The sequence below is a fragment of the Sturnus vulgaris genome, chromosome 3 (assembly GCF_052056855.1).
Source record: "Sturnus vulgaris isolate bStuVul1 chromosome 3, bStuVul1.hap1, whole genome shotgun sequence".
NCBI lineage: Eukaryota > Metazoa > Chordata > Aves > Passeriformes > Sturnidae > Sturnus > Sturnus vulgaris.
This window is the reverse complement of record NC_142245.1, coordinates 88,785,933-88,805,511: the sequence shown is the minus strand read 5'-3', so window position 1 is coordinate 88,805,511 and position 19,579 is coordinate 88,785,933. Positions and strand designations below refer to the sequence as shown.

The 19,579-nt window shown below is 34.3% G+C and overlaps 1 protein-coding gene across 1 annotated transcript in view; it reads right to left on the bottom strand.

Annotated features, from left to right (window-relative positions):
* The window catches only part of EYS (EGF-like photoreceptor maintenance factor), a 789,024-nt gene that overhangs the window by 377,397 nt on the left and 392,048 nt on the right, over positions 1 to 19,579 (bottom strand). Inside the window, exon 29 of the mRNA XM_088162233.1 lies at positions 7,898 to 8,097. Within this exon, the coding sequence (XP_088018359.1) occupies positions 7,898 to 8,097 (200 nt within the window). The remainder of the gene's footprint in view (positions 1 to 7,897; positions 8,098 to 19,579) is intronic.

The window sequence follows — 19,579 nt, the reverse complement described above, 5'->3', positions numbered from 1 at the left end:
AGTATCCTTCTAGTATTACTACTCAGTCAGATTAACTTATTTATAAATATAGAGTAAAATTATAACATAGCAACTAATCATATTCATGCATACTAGCATATACATGTACTTGTTAAAAAAAAATTATGGCTCCCCCGGAGACTAATTCTGAAATGTCCATTTTCAATGTTGAACTTAAATGGAAAAAACATTTCTATTATTATTATGGGCCTTAAAAATGACTGATTTACTTGGACAATAGCCTCTTTTTTCCCATTCTTTTTCCCTTATCTATGCCCATGCCCACCTCTACAAAGCATCAATCTATACACCTGAAAGACAATGCAACCTTGCTCTTTAAAAAAAAAAAAAAAAAAAACAAAAAACTTCTAATTTTTTCAGACCTACTTCATTATCTCACCTTTTTAAATGCAGGCTACAGTAAAATGAAATAGCCATAAGCTACCCTGTAACTTTTTCAATAAATGCCCTTTAAATAAAAAACAACTCAATCAATCAATCAATCAATCAATCAGTCAATCAACCAATCCATCAAATACAACCTGTGGAAATTCTGTTGTTTTAAGTAATGATCTGAAATTGATTGGCTTTCAAATTCTTTGTGCTACCAAGATCAATAGACAAATGAATACAGTTTAGAAAAAGCCTTTTTGTATACAGAGAAATTGAAATGATAATACTTCTATCTTGGTCTCAAAGACTAGTATTTTCCATTGCTTTTTCATATTTCTTGTAACTTTTTATTGCAAAACTACTTTTATTTTTATTCTATTTAACTATTTTTATTTTTTATTGGAAAAAGAGAGCATATCAGTTTAATTATTAAAAATACCCTCAAGGATTCTAGTAAACTGTTGTCTTTTAGTCTGGGTTAGCAGATTTCATATGAAGAACATCCCTTTATTTTTTTCAATTGAGGGCTGTCATTCAAAATACAAGGTAGTAAATTTCTTATGTTTCCAAAATGCCAGTATGTTTGAACTCTTCAAAATAGTAAATAAGGGATTTTAAACAATAACATATTAAACATTGTCAACTGTTGCATTATATGACTTGTTAATTTAATATAACTAAGTACAGTAATCTTTTTTAAAGTGATGTAAATCTTAAAGATTTGTTGCTGCTTTTGTAAACAGTTACTAGAAAATGCTCAGTCTCTTGGCAGTATATTTGTAATTTTTGCATACGTGCCTAGAAGATGTATTTTAGAAAGAAAAAACAAAAATGCCACAAATATCACAAAGTTTTGAAGACCAACAGCAAAAATATCAGTAAGGACATGTCTTTGAACCACTTGTGTAAAACGCTTTAGTATTTCACAAGGTATGCTGAATAAATAACAGCATATTATTTTTGCAAGCACTGTGAAATTTTAAATATTTTTCTAGGTCTTGGATATTACTTAGGCATTCATGTTTTGGGTAAGTTTGAGTTAAATATTCTCTATGTATGACTAGAAAAAAATCAAAATGTTCTATTACAGGTACATTCTCACCTGTTCAGTGCCTGCATCTTGTATAATGAGGATGTGAATGTGATTCCCACAAGCTATTTTTATTTGGCTTCTGTATCATAAAGTCACAAAACAACTTAGCTATAAAAACAAAACTAAAACCCTAAACCAATATATATGTAGGGTAGAGGCATCCTGTGTCATTTCAGGCAATGAATTTTTAAAAGGTTTGCTTAAAAAATAGAATATAACAATTGGAAATAGCTATTCAGATGTAAGATTTAAAATTATTTTATTCTGGGACTGGGCAGATGGGTGATTTGTATTAGATTTGTGTTTTGCTTTTGGGTATGTTTTCATTCCTACTAGATTTTAGTGCCTCATTTCCAGACACTGCTGTCTGCATTTTTGTAGACAATGCTAATTCTCTAGCAGATTGCACTTTACTGTTGAATTTTAGAACAGTAAAATGATAAGGAGAGTGGGTAATTTTAACTAGATGAAGTGTTGCCATTGTAAATATCACCAGTAAAGGCTGAAAAAAAGATAGAACATGCATTTATTAAAATGTATTAAAAGAAATATATAGCCATGTTTGGGATATGTTTCTTAATGTCTTGCCCTTCTTCATGCTCCACTTTTACAGCTTCTAGCCATTTTAAATATATTTTTTTTCTTTAATTACCTAAATGCCACAGTGGGTATTTAAAATTGTTATATATGTTTGAATATCAAAATATATAACCCACTTGAATGACAGAATGATAATTTTTCTCTACCTTTGCCCAGAAGCTCTAGGAGACAGGCATATTGTACAGATGAAGCATCTTTAGATACATTATTTGTTAGGTTTACATACTTATTCCAAATCCTGTGATCTTGAACTTCTGGTTAATTTGATAATACAGGTACAACCTATTTAAAACAGATCTATTGCCCCCTTATGACTACGGTAAATGCTTTTACCCTTAACACAACATCATACAAAAAGAGCAACATATCAATTTGATATTCTTCCCAAAAATATTTCTAAAATAATTCTGAAAAACAATTCACTTAGAGAACTACTTTTTAGAAAAAAATTTACACATTAGCCTTTTTTTAAACACAGTTCAGTTTATAGTTGAAGGTGTATGGGTATGTTAATAGTTGGTAAAAGCAGTTTATTAAATTAATTGTTTATATTAGCAGCTATCAAATTAAGACTGTGATGGACTTCTTCCTTTTTCCCTTATATGCTTGTCATGTAAATAGGAAAAATACAGGACGTGATGTGCATTTTTATTACAGTATTTCATTTGCTAGTGTTAAAGTTAGTATTTTTCACATGAAGATACCAGCATTTGTCTTTATAAAATGGATTAATAACCAGAAATTATCATTAACATAATTTCATATTCTTATTGATCTGACAGTAAGAATGAGATTTTGATTAAATGAAAAATGTGATGTAATGAAAAAACATGTGTACACATTTCTATGCATTATATATATATATATATATATATATATATACATAAAATAATGATACATACAGTAGTATAGACACGTGTAGCATGCTAATTTTATCTAACTATTCTCCATGGAAACCACATTTAGTGATCAGGCAACCTAAGAATAATACTGAAACACTTGTATTCCCTTTCCTCACACCATCAGTGAAAAGTTAGTTTCTGTTGTTATGGGACAAATAGAGAAGGAGAAAGAAAACACACCATTGTGCAAATTGGAGTGGCCCATAGCCTGGATACTGTGTGTACTTGTCCTGTTTTGTTAGTAAAGGAAAAACAGTAATTAAAAAGCCTTGGAAAAGGGCAACAAGGATAACTAAAAGTTTGGGGTGGCTTCAGAAGGTGGAAGGACTGGGAAAACAAGAAACCTTTACCCTAGAAAGGAAGGGACATAGGGCAGTGGGGCAGTGGCCCAAAAAAAAAACAAACAGGGAAAGTTTGTCTTGGAATAATCTTTTCATTCCCTTTTTCCACACTAGACATAGGATAAAGCTGGTAGCAACAGTGTTTAAAATTTTTAAAAAGGGAGATATTTTTCCATATAACAGGTGAGACCTGTGGGTCTGTTTGCTGTACCATTTTGGCACAGAACAGCTGATCTGGGCAGGGATCTATGGAGATTGCCTAGTCAAAACCTCGTCCTCAGAGAAAAGTTTATATATGTTCAAGAGAAGATGGTGTAGAGTAGACACTCACTGACTTCTACTGAACAAATCAAAACAGGCTCAGGAAAACCTCCATTTAAGAGAACATGGAAGAGTACTGGAGGACAAATAATATATACACATTTCACACTTTTTCTTGGCAATCCCCTTATGGCCACTGCTGGAAATACCATACAATGTTATATGGTTCTTTGCTTGAATCTCTATACACTTTTGTTTTCTTTTAACCTAATACATACACACAGTGCAAACACGAAAATGTTTATGCCTCACTAAGTGGAAAGAACTAGTCAGTCAATTATGAAATCAGCCATATGTATATGTATATACATATATATTCAGAGTGTACTGTGTACATATACTATACATATACTCATATATATGTGAGAACCTATTGTTTTATGACTTGCCAGTTTTAAGAGATTTTAATGGTCCAATGAAGTTGCTTCTTCCATATGAAATAAATTACTTGCTATTTACATTTATTTCAGTGCACTGAGGAACGTAGATGTACAGCTCTGTGTAATGTGTACTCTGCAACTTTGGTCAGACCTTGCAAGCTGTCTTTTACCATCTAAATGAAATTAAGCTTTTCAATTAGCACTCTTTGCTAATTGAAGCATGTTTTTTCTGCTACCCAGCATATAAGACCCAAGTAAGTAAGCCTCAAACAAATGCTTTACTATTAAGTCACTTTTTGAGCTGATGGGGGCACACAGCTGTGTAAATGTTCCCCATATAAAGCCTTTTGAAGTACAGGAGAACTTTTTGTATATTGCCTGGAGGTACAGTTGACATGAACAACTTCAAAGAACAGTTCTATTTCCTTTGGGGTAAAAGATTGAATGCACAGTACTGATGAATTACATTTCTGTTTATAAACACATACCAAATCCTAAACTAGTTTGATTCTGAAAAATATTTTTTTTTTTATAAATTGCCTAGGTTGCCCTACAAGGCTGCACTTCTAGGGTTCCCCCACAACTGTTTCTTTCATACTAGTAGTATATCGCTGACCTTATATGAGCTCTAAGACAAACAGTTCTACATTACCATGTTTTATCTTATATGCTGTCTGCAGACCACAGCCACAGAATAATATATCTTCCAGACTCCAGTTTTTGGCTCATACAGCCTCCCCATACTTGAACTGTTTTAATCCCTTTCCTAGATCCCTGTAGAGGTCCTAGCTAATTATGAGGGTTGCTGATCCTTGCTCAAACAGATCAAGAAAATTAGAATACACAGGTACTGGAAACAAGATGACCTAAAATCTAAACTCCGCTTCCTGATCCGTAGAATAAAAGAATACATAGGTAGATATCATAATGAATGTTTAAAAATAATTGCACTTTATTTGGAGGAAATGTAGAATAACATATTCCTATTTTTGATTTTTTTTCTGACGAAGATCTCATGAGCTGAAGGAAAAAAGAACTTGGCATTTTTTTGATCAGTAATTCTGTTGATCAAATATTCACTCTTACCTGTCTTATAAAATAATCTTGTAAAGATGCTGCCAAAAACCCTTCAGTTCTGAAACAAATTATGTAGTCAAACATAATCCAAAAAGTGGATTTAAAAAGCACCAGTCCTCCTTTTTGAATCAAAAGATAGGGTCAACCTTACTTGCAGTGCTACACATCTCTCAGACACACAAACTGTTAACAAAAAATACATTAAATTATAACTTACAACAGTAACAATTATGAAAAAAAGATTGAAAAAGACAGAATGACATCAAAAGTCTCCTCTGTTTTCTCTAAAAAACCAAAAATTACAAGCCCCATATGTGCTATAAAAAGCTGGAAAAGTACAATGAAGCTATAATGTTCAGGAACATAATCTAAGGCAAGACCTGTCATAGGAGCGTTAACATTATTTTCACCTGATCAGGCTGAAAGCACTACAGAGATAACCCTTCCAAGACACTATGACTTCTGAACCTAATCATCAAGAAGCACATGAAATGAACATTTGAAAAAGGCCAATGCAAGAATTAGTGGGGAAGGAATTATTATTATTACTACTACTACTATTATTATTATTATTATTATTATTATTATTATTATTATTATTATTATTATTATTTTGCTTACATTTTGAAATCCCAGACTGGGACCAAAAGATACAAAAATGGAGATGAGCCAACTGTGGATTAAATACAATGAGAAATTTCAGAGTATTTTATGTAAACAGTTTCTCTCAGTATACTTGGAACATATCATGAAGAGGCTTTGGAATTAGTATTACATATTCATTACATCAATCATATGTATATTGGATTGAATTGTCTTCTGAAAGACCCCTGAGCCCAATGTTAGCTTATTATTAATTTGCTGATTCATATAGTGTTTATTGTTGTGGCAGCCAGCACCTTTAATTGAGAAGACTGAAATACAAAGGAAGGTAGGTGGGCATCCTTTCAGATGGTAATCTGCTTCCTGAAGTGCTGATTCAATGGCAATCTGCCCAGGATAGAAGTGAATTACAACTCCCAGCATCCCTCTCATTTCCAATGAGTTGTTTTATTTTTGAACCAAGAGTTTGAAGACAGAAAGATATTTCAGATAACACACAATTCAAGGACTATCCCAAAGGATATTTTTCATATTCATTTCAGGAAGAAGCCTCTAGGGCTGTCCATGTAATTGATTCACACATAATTCAAGGAAAGTCGAAGTGTTCATTGTACTACTGAGTAAAATTTCACATACATCATAGCTGAAGCTGGCAGTGGTGCTCACAGTTAAGGCAGCCTGACACTTGCCCATTACTGGACCATTTTCACTACTTCCTATTTTCTGATCTACCAGCCACAAAATTGAAACATCCCAAGACATATCCCCAAAACAAGAAGACTCTAAGCAATACTGGATTAATGTTCATTTGCTGCCCATTCCATAGTGTGCAACAGAGATTAAGACTCATTATTTATTTAAATGTTCATGGTGTTTTGATAGAGTAGGAGATATGTCTCCCTTCCTTTATCTTTTCAATTCCATTTTTCCATCCTCCATATAACTCCTGTCCTCCAGTCTGTACATGAGCATTGTTTAGACTGCTTAAAACGTGAAAGGAAGGCTTTTTTAAAAAAGGAGTAGGGTTCACACTGTAATTTTCACAGTAGAGGAGCAAACTTGACTTTATGATCTTTTTATGTTTCTTACTTCTGTACACATTAATTGGAATGGTAGCACCTGCTGAATGATAGGAAAGGGAGTTATGTCCATTTTCTAAAGCATATCAATATAGGAGAGGAAATCAGCTGAAAAAAGTCCTTTCCCTGGACCTCATCAGAAGAAACTTATATCAAGTCTGTCACTTCTTTTTGCAGGATCATAACCATATCTTATATCAACTTACCTTACTGTGTCTTACAACACTGATGAAAACCTTTGTTATCTTGGCAACACTAAAACTTCTAATTATAATTGCTTTCAAATTCCCTGACTCTGGTTCCATGGAGTCCTCCTGATGGTCAGTGCTGGGCACAGAAGTAAGTGGAAGGTAAATATCCTTACAATGTTTGGCATAACCTCCCAAGAAGAAGAGGGAAGGAATACAAGCAATTTCATGTAATTCAGAGGATTCATCTGTGAAAGATGAAAGGGGGTCCAGGGGGCCCCTGAACATATGATTTTACAGCAGAAAATATTTATTTTTCTCTCTTAAGAATGTTTATAAAACAATTCCTTAGTATGTAATATTTCTACAAATGTAGCAATTGAAAAGGGATCTCGATATTAAGATTAAACATAATAAGGTAAACATTCTATAAAGTAGCCTAATTTGAAAACCATATTACAAGTATATAAGATATAAAATTACACTTATTTAGGCAGAAGTCTTTAACAGCTGGAGAATGATGATGATGGATCTTAGGATGTTGTTTGGATATGTCTCTGTGTACACATAGTATGTAAATTACCTGTCATCTAAATTTGATTGCAAGTTCATTTTCCCTTTGAGTACAAAACACATGAGTACATACATATCAGTAACATAATAATTTAAAATATTTTAGGGTCAATTTATGTTAGACATTTGCACACATGATTCTGAAAAGCAGTAGAAGATGACTTTTCAGGTAGAAGGGTCTAAATGTAAAGCAGTGAATATTATAAGATAATAATATTTTTGAGAACTAAATTGAGCACCAAACCCATTTGAGTTCACATAGTGCACACGGTATCAGCAGTGCCCTGAAATATTAACAAATCAATGTGTATTAACTAAAGCAATTACATGACATTATTCATACTAACCTGCAATGAAACGTTCTTCCAGGTCCATCAACACATACACCTCCATTGTAACACAGAGCTGAGTTCAGGGCAGACTCACTGCAAACATCAACATCAACTTCACAAAACCTGCCAGTGTACCCACTCAGGCAAACACAAACAAATGCATTGTTGGCATCTTGACAAGAGCCTCCGTTAATGCAAGGAGCAGATTCACATTCCTGAGAACAGATAACAATAATAATAATAATAATAATAATAATAATAATAATAATAATAATAATAATAATAATAATAAATTGATTATACATCTTTAAAACACTTTAGTTACTCATTCATCTCAACAAGTGAAAGATTTGGAGACTTGAAAAAGTATTGGACTTTTTTTTATTGTCTGATAAGTAGAAGTCTCTAATTTGACAAAAATTTTGTTTATATAGAGATCCTTTGATTACAACTCACACTCACTATACTTGGTCCTACGCATTAATCTTGCAGAGATGCAAATATAGCTTTATATAAGCAGTCTTCCAGCCAAAAGTATGCAATCTCACTCATGATTAAATTTTTAAAGCATGTTTTCAAGCCATAGCTGATACAATTATTTCTTCTAATTTTTTTCACATTAGGACCTTCTGCTGTAGAAGAAACGCATTAGTAAGGCAATTCTGGACAGAATTAAGAATTACTTATATAAATGAATGCACACAAGCTTATTATCAGTATTTCCTGATAAATGTTTTCTTATTATCAATTAATGCCTAATATTGCAAGTAGAAACATGTTTATGTGTTCACATAATAATAATTTATTCTGATAAGGCTAATGTAAAAATGGTCAGTTTCAAACTACATAAATTAGCAGCAAGTTAATATTTCTCCAGAATTACAGGAGAGTTTAGTTAGTGCAATAGCCAGAATAAAAATTGTGTTTGCCCTTGATCACAGAAACATAGTTTTTACCTGTATCCCAAAGGAGTTGTATTTTGCAGCTGCAACCCAAATAGTCTGGCTAAATCCAGTATTTTAAATTTATTTTCACACTCCTGTAACTTTAGAAGGTTTAATTCTTTAAGGATATCCAAGGGCACTCACATTTCCTGTAGGTACTACTGTAGCTTTGGCAGAATATAAATGCAGATATCCATGGGGAATTGTGAGAAAACAACTTATTTTCCTATAAGCTCTCCAGCTGGGTGTATATAGGATGATTTATTAGTGAGCATTACATAAGCTAATTGAATTATATATCCCACAGGAAAATGGAGATAGTCCTACTGACTGCCAAAATTCCTATGTCTAGGTTCTAGAAGTAGTCTTTTACTGTATTAATTTAAAAAAATTATTACAAAATAATGACAGACAGTAATGTTCTTTTTTTGTTTATAAAAGAATCTCAATTCTCAGTTCCAGCTCTCTTTTTTCTATTCCATTAACTTGTCTAGTCTTCTTAATTTATATTCACTTTTATTCCACACTACAAACCCCAAATTTATTTACTGTCATTAGCAGAATAAATTAAATCTATATCAATTAATGGATCAAATTTTTACCTAATTATGATTAAAAAGTTAAAGTCAAAAAAATACCAAAATCATCAAAGTAATGAAGGATAAATTCAAAGCTCAGAAAAATGTTCACAGTTTTGATTCAATACATTATCACAGTTGTACCAAGTTGTGAACAACATAAAACCTTTTTATTTTCTTCTGTGAAACGCATTGTTCTTTTAAGATTTTACGGTAAGAGAAATGTTAGACAATTTGTAGGAAAGAAATCACACCTATGACATTCTGCTGCAGTTAAGTTTGTCATTAGGCTTGCAAAAACACAGAGTAGCCTATTACCAGAGATCTGCTAGTCTGTATTGCTCTTAACTCATGCAAGAAAATTGTGTCAATGAAAAGACAGCACTATGTTAAAAATGCCACAAGTAACTTTATCCCAAAGTTGATGAGCTACTACACTACCACAAATGCTGTAGTGTGTAGTCTAAAGAAAGGACACGAGATGACAAACTGAAGTTGCAAGACAACTGTTACCAAGTTTTGCTTATCTAAGATCCTACCAGAGACTGATTTTACAGCATTACATTAGGGAATAGCTGGCTCTGCAGAAAATTCCCAGCTACCCTGATTATCTGAAGACAAGTTCATTGAAATACTAATGCTATTTTCACTTTGTCTTCCTTTATATAATAAGAGATTGAATCTTAACTATGACCCCTAATCAGAGAGTTGCCAAGTCAGAGCAACAATAGTAGAAACTCACAAACACAGAAACATTGCCTTTCTTCTTCCCTACAGGAGGAGAAAAATACTTTCTTGGTCACCTTAGCTGTCCAGTTCCCAACCTAACAAGATATTTTTTAACCTTTTCTTGCTTAGAAGTGATCAGATAAGGAAAATTGCCCCTCAAAAACTGAAAAATGAAAACAACAAGAATAATATTCACAAAGATGAGTCATTTTAGCTTTCCAAAACACAATATTTTTTCATATATAGGAGTGTCACAATTACTGACTTATTTATACCTAAATTTGTAGCTTTTTATTTTTGTGGGATCTTTTCAGTCTTAACTAAATCTGAAACTTTAATTTAAATGAGGATTAAAAAATGCATAATTTTTAAGCTTCAGAGACAAAATCTTAATCTGAAAACAAACCTCTTAAGACTTTGTGCAGCTTCTACTAACAATTTGCTAGCAATAAATATTTAGGAACAACAAAAAAAAAATAAAAATAAAAAGGAACCAAAGCCACACACACATACAAAAAACCCACTCAAAACCAAAAAAACCCAACCAACCAAAAAAAAAATCCAAAAAACACCACAAAGAAAATAATACCAAAATGAAACTCCTCCCAAAAGTCACAAAATTACTTTCAGCTCTGTGTTGGACTTCTCAGCAGAATTATTCCATTTAGAAAGCTGAGAACATGCTGAAACCTCCAGGTCTCGCTGCGCAGTCGTAACACAGAGAGGTCAAGGGGCAATAACAATGACAGCTTTGGTACCCAGCTTGTTTTCTTCCTCAGGACTTTCTACAAACATCAAGTACTCCTTTTAATTGCTATTCTGTCAGATTTCTTAATTTATTTCATGCCGTACTTTCATTTTTAGTTTCCTCTGAGAACCCTGAAAATCTTCCAAAACATGGATGGCTTTAATAAGCACCAATGCAAAGAAAAAAAAAAATAAACAAATATGCAATTGAAATTATTTGTATAGAGTTTTTATCAACTCTTCACTGTCTCACACACTTTATTCTCACCCAAATATCTTCTGAATTTTCTCACATCTGACCTCCTAGGAATAAAGCAGGAGAGGTCCCTTTCAGTAGGCGTTTCTTATTCTGAGTTTGTTGGTTTTTTTCTGTGGAGCATGGACTTCCTCCATTTTGACCTAACATGGAATCCTTTGAGTTTATATGTTGTTAACAGGCAATGAACTTGGAAAAGATTTAAAAATTATAATGGATAAGCTATCAACATGAACTCCCATTGGAATGCTATGGAAAACACTCTTAAGTCTTCAGATAGGTGAACTATGACTTAACACTATGACTTACTAAGACAGGTGATTATTTCTCTTTTTATGGTTAGTGGAAACTGAGGCATTGTGCCAAGTTCTAGAATCTGTTTACTATAAAGCAGATTATATAATGCAGACTATAACTTGACTTAAGTACTAGCTGAAATACTTCACAGTAAGTAAAATTTAAAAAATAACACAACAGAATTTTTAGAATTTTGTTTTCAAACCATTATAACATCATATATACAATTTTCACATGACACTGCTGAAAACATATATATAGGTTAAAAACTATTAAAAAAAAAAAAAAAGTAGTTTCTAGTTATTAAAAGCAATAATCAATGTGAGTTCTTTGCTACAAGAAGTTCCAGAATTCTTGATGGCTCTGAGCATTCTCAGGTTTACATAATCAACAAAAAAATTGAGAGAGAGAGAGAGATAATGGCAGTGTACAGTTGTTTTCACAAGAATTATTATAAATTGAGTATTTAAATCCCAGAGAAAGTCAGTACAAAAATAACCACCTGGATTCCCCAAATCCAGATATATCCAGTAGGAGATAAGGTTCAACTTGACTGCTGGGGATCAGTCACTGTAAAACTGCTAAAACTTGATCTTCCACCTCATTATGTTTTAAAATAAAGGCTCGAGGCACCTCTAAAACATATGGTCTCAGCAAATAAAAGTTAAATACAAGTATTAATTTCCATGGAGATGTAAGTGAATGGAATATACATACTTCTGACAGGAGAACTGGTGATTTTCTGGCTTTATTTTTACTAAACTATGTTTATAGTAAATATAAGTCCTTATTCATTTTCCTAGCTGTAAGGGTCGGTCCGAAGTTCCCCTCGATTTTGCCTCCCGACTGTCGCAAGGAGACTTCAAGGACCCCCACCCATGCTGGCTCTGAACAATGGTTTCCTGCCCGGGCCAGGTGGGTGCTCGTGACTGTGTGCTGGTGTATTGTGTTCACTGGACTGTGCTGTTGTGACACCAACCAGAGGTTGTGCTGTATCAACTGAGGACTGCTTGTCTGTACCTGTCTCCTGCAGCACCACACAATGGTCCATAAATCTTCCCACCTTTTGGCCAGAAGCCACTCGCTTTGGACAAGGACTATAAAAGAGCGACCCTCTGGGAAAGACCCTTTGAGATCTCTCCACTGATGAAGACCCCCTGGAGAAGACCCCTGAGATCTCCCCACGGATGAAGACTCATCTACCGGATGACCCGCGAGGACACCCGTCTCGTCTGTTGGTAGCTATTTTCCCATCCCTTCCTTTCCTTCCCCTTTCCCTATACTTTGTTTCCTATACCTCTCCCCTTTACCGTAACTGAGTTGTTGGCATTTGATGAAATTAATTGCTGTTGTTGAATAAACTGATTTTGTCCCCTGCATTTTGCCTGTTTGCACCTTTAAGATCAAAAGAACCATCACGACCCCCGCTCTGCATTAATAGCGGATCGTGACACTAGCATAGCAAGGCAATTTAAAAATCAAGGCAAAAAAGTGAAAGAATATTCAGATTTCTAGTTATGCAGCTCTTTTAAGGGTAAATTTTATTAAGAATCCTTAGTTCAAACAATGTCATACAAGACCCACTACTTTTATTAGAGCACAATAATTTATTATTTCTTCTCTGTATTTCCTGTTTTCTGAATGTCATGGCATAGTAAATCTTGTTTGTACTAGAAAGAAAATGAATGTCCCTTAAGAGAGTCCACCTTGGCATGGCACAGTTCACTGGTTCTGCTGGCAGGGAATTGTTCTGAAATCTGGACTCTTAACAAGTGACCTAGAAAGGCACTTTGCTTAAGGCATACTACTTCCGTATCCAAATCTGTGGGTCCATACTGACATCTGTCTTTGGAAGTGAGGTTATTCTGTCCAAGAAAGCCCAACTTTCTACATATTTCATTATATTACCTCCAAATTCACAATCCATAGCTTGAAACAATTCTAAGGGAACACATTTTGGAAAACTAATACAAATAATGAAAATCCACTATTTTTCAAAATTATGTGTCTGTTCAACAGTTTCTTAAAAAAAATAAATCTAGAGGTGTATTTTGTAAGTTAGGATTTTTTTTTTTTTTTTTCAGCAGAAAGGACTATTTTTCAGTAGTCTGCCTGGGAAATGGTTATTAGAAATCCAAAATTATTTCTAACTAATTTCATAACTCTATTTCTAAAACACAGATTCAATGCAAAAATTGTAAATACAGACTTATTTTTATTTAAGTAAAGTTTTGCTTTGCATCAAAAAAGAAATTATAAAGTGAAATAATACTTAAGAGAAATTCAAATCCACTATGGTGATTGTTGGGGGGGAGGTAAGGGGAGAAAAGAAAGGGACAAGAAAAGAATTTAAAGATATATATATTGCACCACAAAAGAAAGATGCTTTCAAGTGGCATGCTTCTATTCACTTAATGATAGGACATTATTCTCAGACCAAAATTGAAGGTTCTTTTAATAAGCAAGATCTATGTGGCTAAGGGTTTGGAATGAAATAAAAAAATAAAGCATGCAGAAAGTAAAAGAGGCTGTAAATAAATGCTTTAGAAGCTAATTAATGTTTTAAAATAAGGTTTTTTTACATACAGAATATAATATGCATATGGTTTTAATGCATGCTGAATCCAGCTTTGGAATAAATAGTCTAATTTTAGTGTGCATACTTTTAGTTAAATCTCAATAGTATAGATTCCATATAAAAGTATGAGTTTTATATTGAGACCTTTAGATGAACTCTCCAGATGTATTTCCACTTGATGTTCAACAAAATTATAAATGAAGTGTATTCTACTAATGAGTAAAATCATTACACTATTTTTTGCAGTTAATATAATAATGTATCCATTTTGTTTCATTATCAACTTCCCAAAACTTTTTCTTTTGGTAAATTAAATATATGTACAACATCTTGAAGAATGAATTGGGAAAACTTGTGTCCACCTTCAGAATGTTGGTTTTATCCAAAATAATGCAAAAGGAGCTCAAAATTATAAGAATGTTTTGCATGAACTGTTGTGTTATGAACAAAAGGAGAAGAGAAAAAATAATAAAAATAAATCTAATTTTGAGACAATGATACAAAGCAGGAACATACTGGATCAGACCAGTGCTCCATCTGGCCCAGTATTCTGTCTATAGTATTGGTGGAGGAAAAGCCATTTTAGCAACATCTATGTCCCATGCATCTCCTTCAGCAAACAGAGCTGTCTAATCAGACATGATAAATTGTATTTCCCTTATTGATTAATTTATCATTCAGATATGAACCTCTTGTCTGTGATATGTCCAATTTTTCTGAAGCTACTAAGAGATGACTTTCGGGGAAGCAAGTTCTAGGAGCTCTCTGCTTCCTCTGAAAGAAAGCGGTTTGTTTTATTCCCAATATTTCTCTGTTTATTTTTATCATGTCCCCCCCAAGTGTCTGTTCTTCACTACAGAATTTGGTGAAGAGATTTGCCATTTATCTTCCTCTATAGTAGCTTTCTAAATCTTAATTACATTTCCTTCTGCTTTCCCCTCTTTAAAGGGAATAGTTTTGGCCCTTTAAATATCTCCTTATGTGTCATCTAGGCAATTCACATAATATTTATTACTCTCTATAGCTTCTCTAGCTCTACTTGTGCTCCTTAAGGTGCAAGGCCAAGAACTGTGCAGAGTAACCAATCTATGACCCCACCTTGGGTTTAGGCATCAGGGAAATCATGTCCTCTGTCTTGTTCCTCAGAGTCTTCCTGATAGTGCCCAGCAGGTTTTTTGCTATTCTTTGCTATTCTTTGCTCTCACTGTAGATTGAGACAATGACTTCAGACAACTGTCGATGATAGTTCCAAATCTTTCCTGAATTGTAAATGACAGTTGAATTCAGTTGTATGAGGCTATTTCTCCCTAGATATTGCTTTACATTTAAGCTTATCTGCCACCTTTTCCCTCTTTCCATTTTGTGAGGTCCTCCTGTCATTTGTCAAATGCAAAGAATTCACTAAGCTTCTCTCAAACCCGGTTTGAGTGCACATTTTAAACTTTTGCCATCAAGCAATCCCACCAATTCCCTGCTTCCAGGCTCTGATAGATGTGAAGAAATTTTTAAAAGTTAAAATCCTCTTTACAAGACATTTAAAAGTTTTGGTTTAGGTTTTTGAAGTTCCTGACCACATTTGAATTAATATGTTTTGAAAACTTTATTATTTCCATATAGGCAAGTTCTCCATCTATTAAAATGTCATTTTTTTCCTTGTGACAGTCTTAAGTTTCCTTCTTAAGCCAGTCAGGGGTTTGAACCACTTTGTTTTCTTCAGCTGTAGCACACATTTTACCTGGGCTTTTAATATTATTTGTTTAATAGCTGTTAATATGCTTGTGGACCTCACTTTTACATAGCTTATTTTCCTGAAGTTGAATATAATAATTTAAAATTCCTGGGTTTTAGGAAACACTCTGTTGCTAGAGTATCTGAAATATAAAATCATATTATTATATCAGTTTATAGGATTTTCTCATGTAAGAGATTAGAAATATGTTTGTCAGTTGAATGTCCTCAAAGGGCTGAGCATTTTGGTGGTGAAATTCCTCTTCAACATTCTTGTAGGTCTCATCCATTTCTTTACTTCTCTAATCTATATTATCCACTTTTCCTATTACTTTCTAGTCAAAATACTCTAATTCAGTCACCCAGACTTAAAATAAACTCCTACGTCATCCTAGGCCAGGATGACTCTGAAGTATTATGCACACTGAAATTGTCCTGTAGGTCTGTAATTACAGATATTGTGTTTTGCAGAATAAAATGGGAATCTCCCTTTCCTCCTGCTTAGATGTACCTATCTGCATCTTGTGCATAAACCACCTTTTTTTTTTTTTTTTTTTTTTTGGTTAAGTTAACCTTAGTTTAGCTTCTTTCAAGAAATTACTTACTTTACCAAATGCTTTTTACATCAGTTTGCAATAAGTAAAAATACTCAGGAGTGTGAAAAAGTCTCAGAGAGGCATGAAGAGCATCCACACTATCTGAGGGTCTTAGAACATCCCCCAATGTTTGCCATATTCATGTCTTTTGTGCAATCTTGCTGGTCCTGATGAATAAATATTTATTTGCTTGAAGTGGCCCCTGCATGTGCACAAGTGTTGCACAGAAAATTAGTTGATTTACTACCTGTTTTTATCTTTTATGAAAATAGAGAGAAAAGATTGGCAAAACCAGATAAAATAAAACAATTCTAGGATGCAGTCTGATCACAGCTTTCTATCAGACACAATCTGAAGTACCAACAAGCTGAATATTCTGTCTTTTAAACACTTTTTTCTTCCTTTTTGACAGGATGAGACAGTCTTAACTGAGCATGGAAGAAGCACATCTGTCAATCATGTCTCATCCATCATAGCAAAGAAAAAAAAAGCCAAAAAAGTAAGTAATATCTGTTACTAATCATAGTTGCTATTACTGCAGTTTTATTATTCTATGTTTATCAGAGAGGAAAGATCAATTTTCCATAATGTACATTCATTTTACTATTTCAAAAATATGCAAATATCACAGGGAATAATGTGTACTGAAATAGGTTCATATAGTGCATATATCTGTACTGTTACTCATTCTCGAGTTAATTCAATAAATGAAAAAGCAATGAAAACTGTAGTAGATAGGGAAGTTTCAATATACACACTCCACAACTGATATGCAGAAGTTATAGGCTATAACTATAAAGATATATATAGTGCTTATTTTGTACCTAAAAGTGTTAGACAACCAGAGAAAGTTTTGAAGTGTATTTTCTTGAAACCTCTATAGCAACATAGGCAGGGGTGAAAAAATCCAGGGTAAAAAAGAATAAAAAAAGAAAAAGAAAAGAAAAAATCCAAGTATGCCTACATATACACACATAAATATATTTTACTTTTAAATTGGATATTTGAATCAGCTTAGTTCCTGACCTTGTAATGACCACCCAGGCACTCTCCCTCATCCTACAGGACAAGGAAAGAAAATAAGATGACAAAGCTCCTGGTTTGGTAAGGACAGAGAGAAAACTTACCATTTACTGTATCAGACAAAACAGACTTGATATGGGTAAAATAATAATTTACTTTCATAGAACTAGAAATATATTTTGGGCCAGTGAGAAAGAGAAAGAAGAGCTAAATACACACTCCATTTCTTGCCACGCTCAACTTCACTCCTCTACTTCAAAGTTTTCTACCTCCTCCTTTTAATATAAGTGAAGACAGGGTGGGAGAGAGGGATTTTTGTATTTCTCACCAGCTCCTCTGTGCTGCTCCTTCCTTCTCTCACTTTTTCCCTGCTTCAGTGTGGGTCCTCTTTATGTGCTGCAGGGTGAAACTGTTCCTGCATGGGCTCTTCTCCATTCATCACAACTCCTGCTTACAGCCTGTTGCTGCTGCTGCCATGGAGTGCTCCTGTCAGGGCATATCCACATGTTGCAGCATGGGGTCTTATGTGGGCTGCAGTGCAGATGTCTGCTCTGGCATAGTTCTCTCCACGGACTACTGGAAAATACCTGCTCCACCATGGTTTTCTTCAAGGGCTACAGCTCTGACTTGAGCTCTCTGCTGCAGGACCTCAAGATCCTCTTCCCTCTCCTTCTTCAATGACCTTGGCTACTGCCTGGTTGTCTCTCACACTTCTTTCTCCCCACATTCCTTCAATGTTTTCTGCTCTTTCTTAAATATGTTTGTACAGGTGCCATCCTTTTCAGTGAGAGGCTCAACTGTCCCCTGCAGTTGGTTGGAGCTGACTCAAATGGGTTGATTCCACCATGGGCCCATCCCAGCCCTGTTCTCACAAAGAGCACTCCTGCAGACTCCCTTCTAGACAAAATCTTGGTTCCTACACTAAATGAAATTGCATAGCCTTCAAGTGAAAAAGGGAGAAGAAGGAAGGAAGGAAGGAAGGAAGGAAGGAAGGAAGGAAGGAAGGAAGGAAGGAAGGAAGGAAGGAAGGAAGGAAGGAAGGAAGGAAGGAAGGAAGGAAGGAAGGAAGGAAGGAAGGAAGGAAGGAAGGAAGGAAGGAAGGAAGGAAGGAAGGAAGGAAGGAAGGAAGGAAGGAAGGAAGGAAGGAAGGAAGGAAGGAAGGAAGGAAGGAAGGAAGGAAGGAAGGAAGGAAGGAAGGAAGGAAGGAAGGAAGGAAGGAAGGAAGGAAGGAAGGAAGGAAGGAAGGAAGGAAGGAAGGAAGGAAGGAAGGAAGGAAGGAAGGAAGGAAGGAAGGAAGGAAGGAAGGAAGGAAGGAAGGAAGGAAGGAAGGAAGGAAGGAAGGAAGGAAGGAAGGAAGGAAGGAAGGAAGGAAGGAAGGAAGGAAGGAAGGAAGGAAGGAAGGAAGGAAGGAAGGAAGGAAGGAAGGAAGGAAGGAAGGAAGGAAGGAAGGAAGGAAGGAAGGAAGGAAGGAAGGAAGGAAGGAAGGAAGGAAGGAAGGAAGGAAGGAAGGAAAGAAATATATATTTATTGGATTAAATTATGATTATTGTTTAAAATAATGGAAGTGGCTGAAGCTACTTTAGAAAAAAAAAACAATTGCAGAGCATAAACTCACTATAATTATTGTCATGTGAATACCCCTACATAATCAGAAAGCCTAGCTGATCACTATGAGAGTTGCATAGGCGTTATATATGTCTGAGCAGCATGTATGCAACGACAGAACCTTTAAAATATGACATTTGCAGCATAGGGTAATCTGGGAATCACATTGCATGCAAATAGAATGACTATCAAAAAATGAAGCCATTACTCTGACAGACTTATCTGTCAAAGGTATATGTATATTGTTTCTTCCTATGAATTTCTAATCTATGCATTTTCAAACATCTCACTATGAAATATGATTATCTTTTGAATATAATTTTATGATGTTGTCTACAGGTCATTTAATCTCTTGTTCTCTTCAAATGGAGAAAAGTGTAAATCATGGATGCTTCAGGAGAAAATATTTCCCAAGGGTATTCTGCATTACCATAGGCAACAGCTGATAAACACAGATTTGCAGTATCATATCTTATCATTTCATGAGGGACATTCTGTAGAATGAATTACTTATTTTCTGGCTTTTTCCTTCTGTAAAAGGAGTTTGGAAGCCAATATTCCAGCTAGAATTACACCTTGTGTGAGACTTTCATGTATTTTCAACAGAAAAATTATA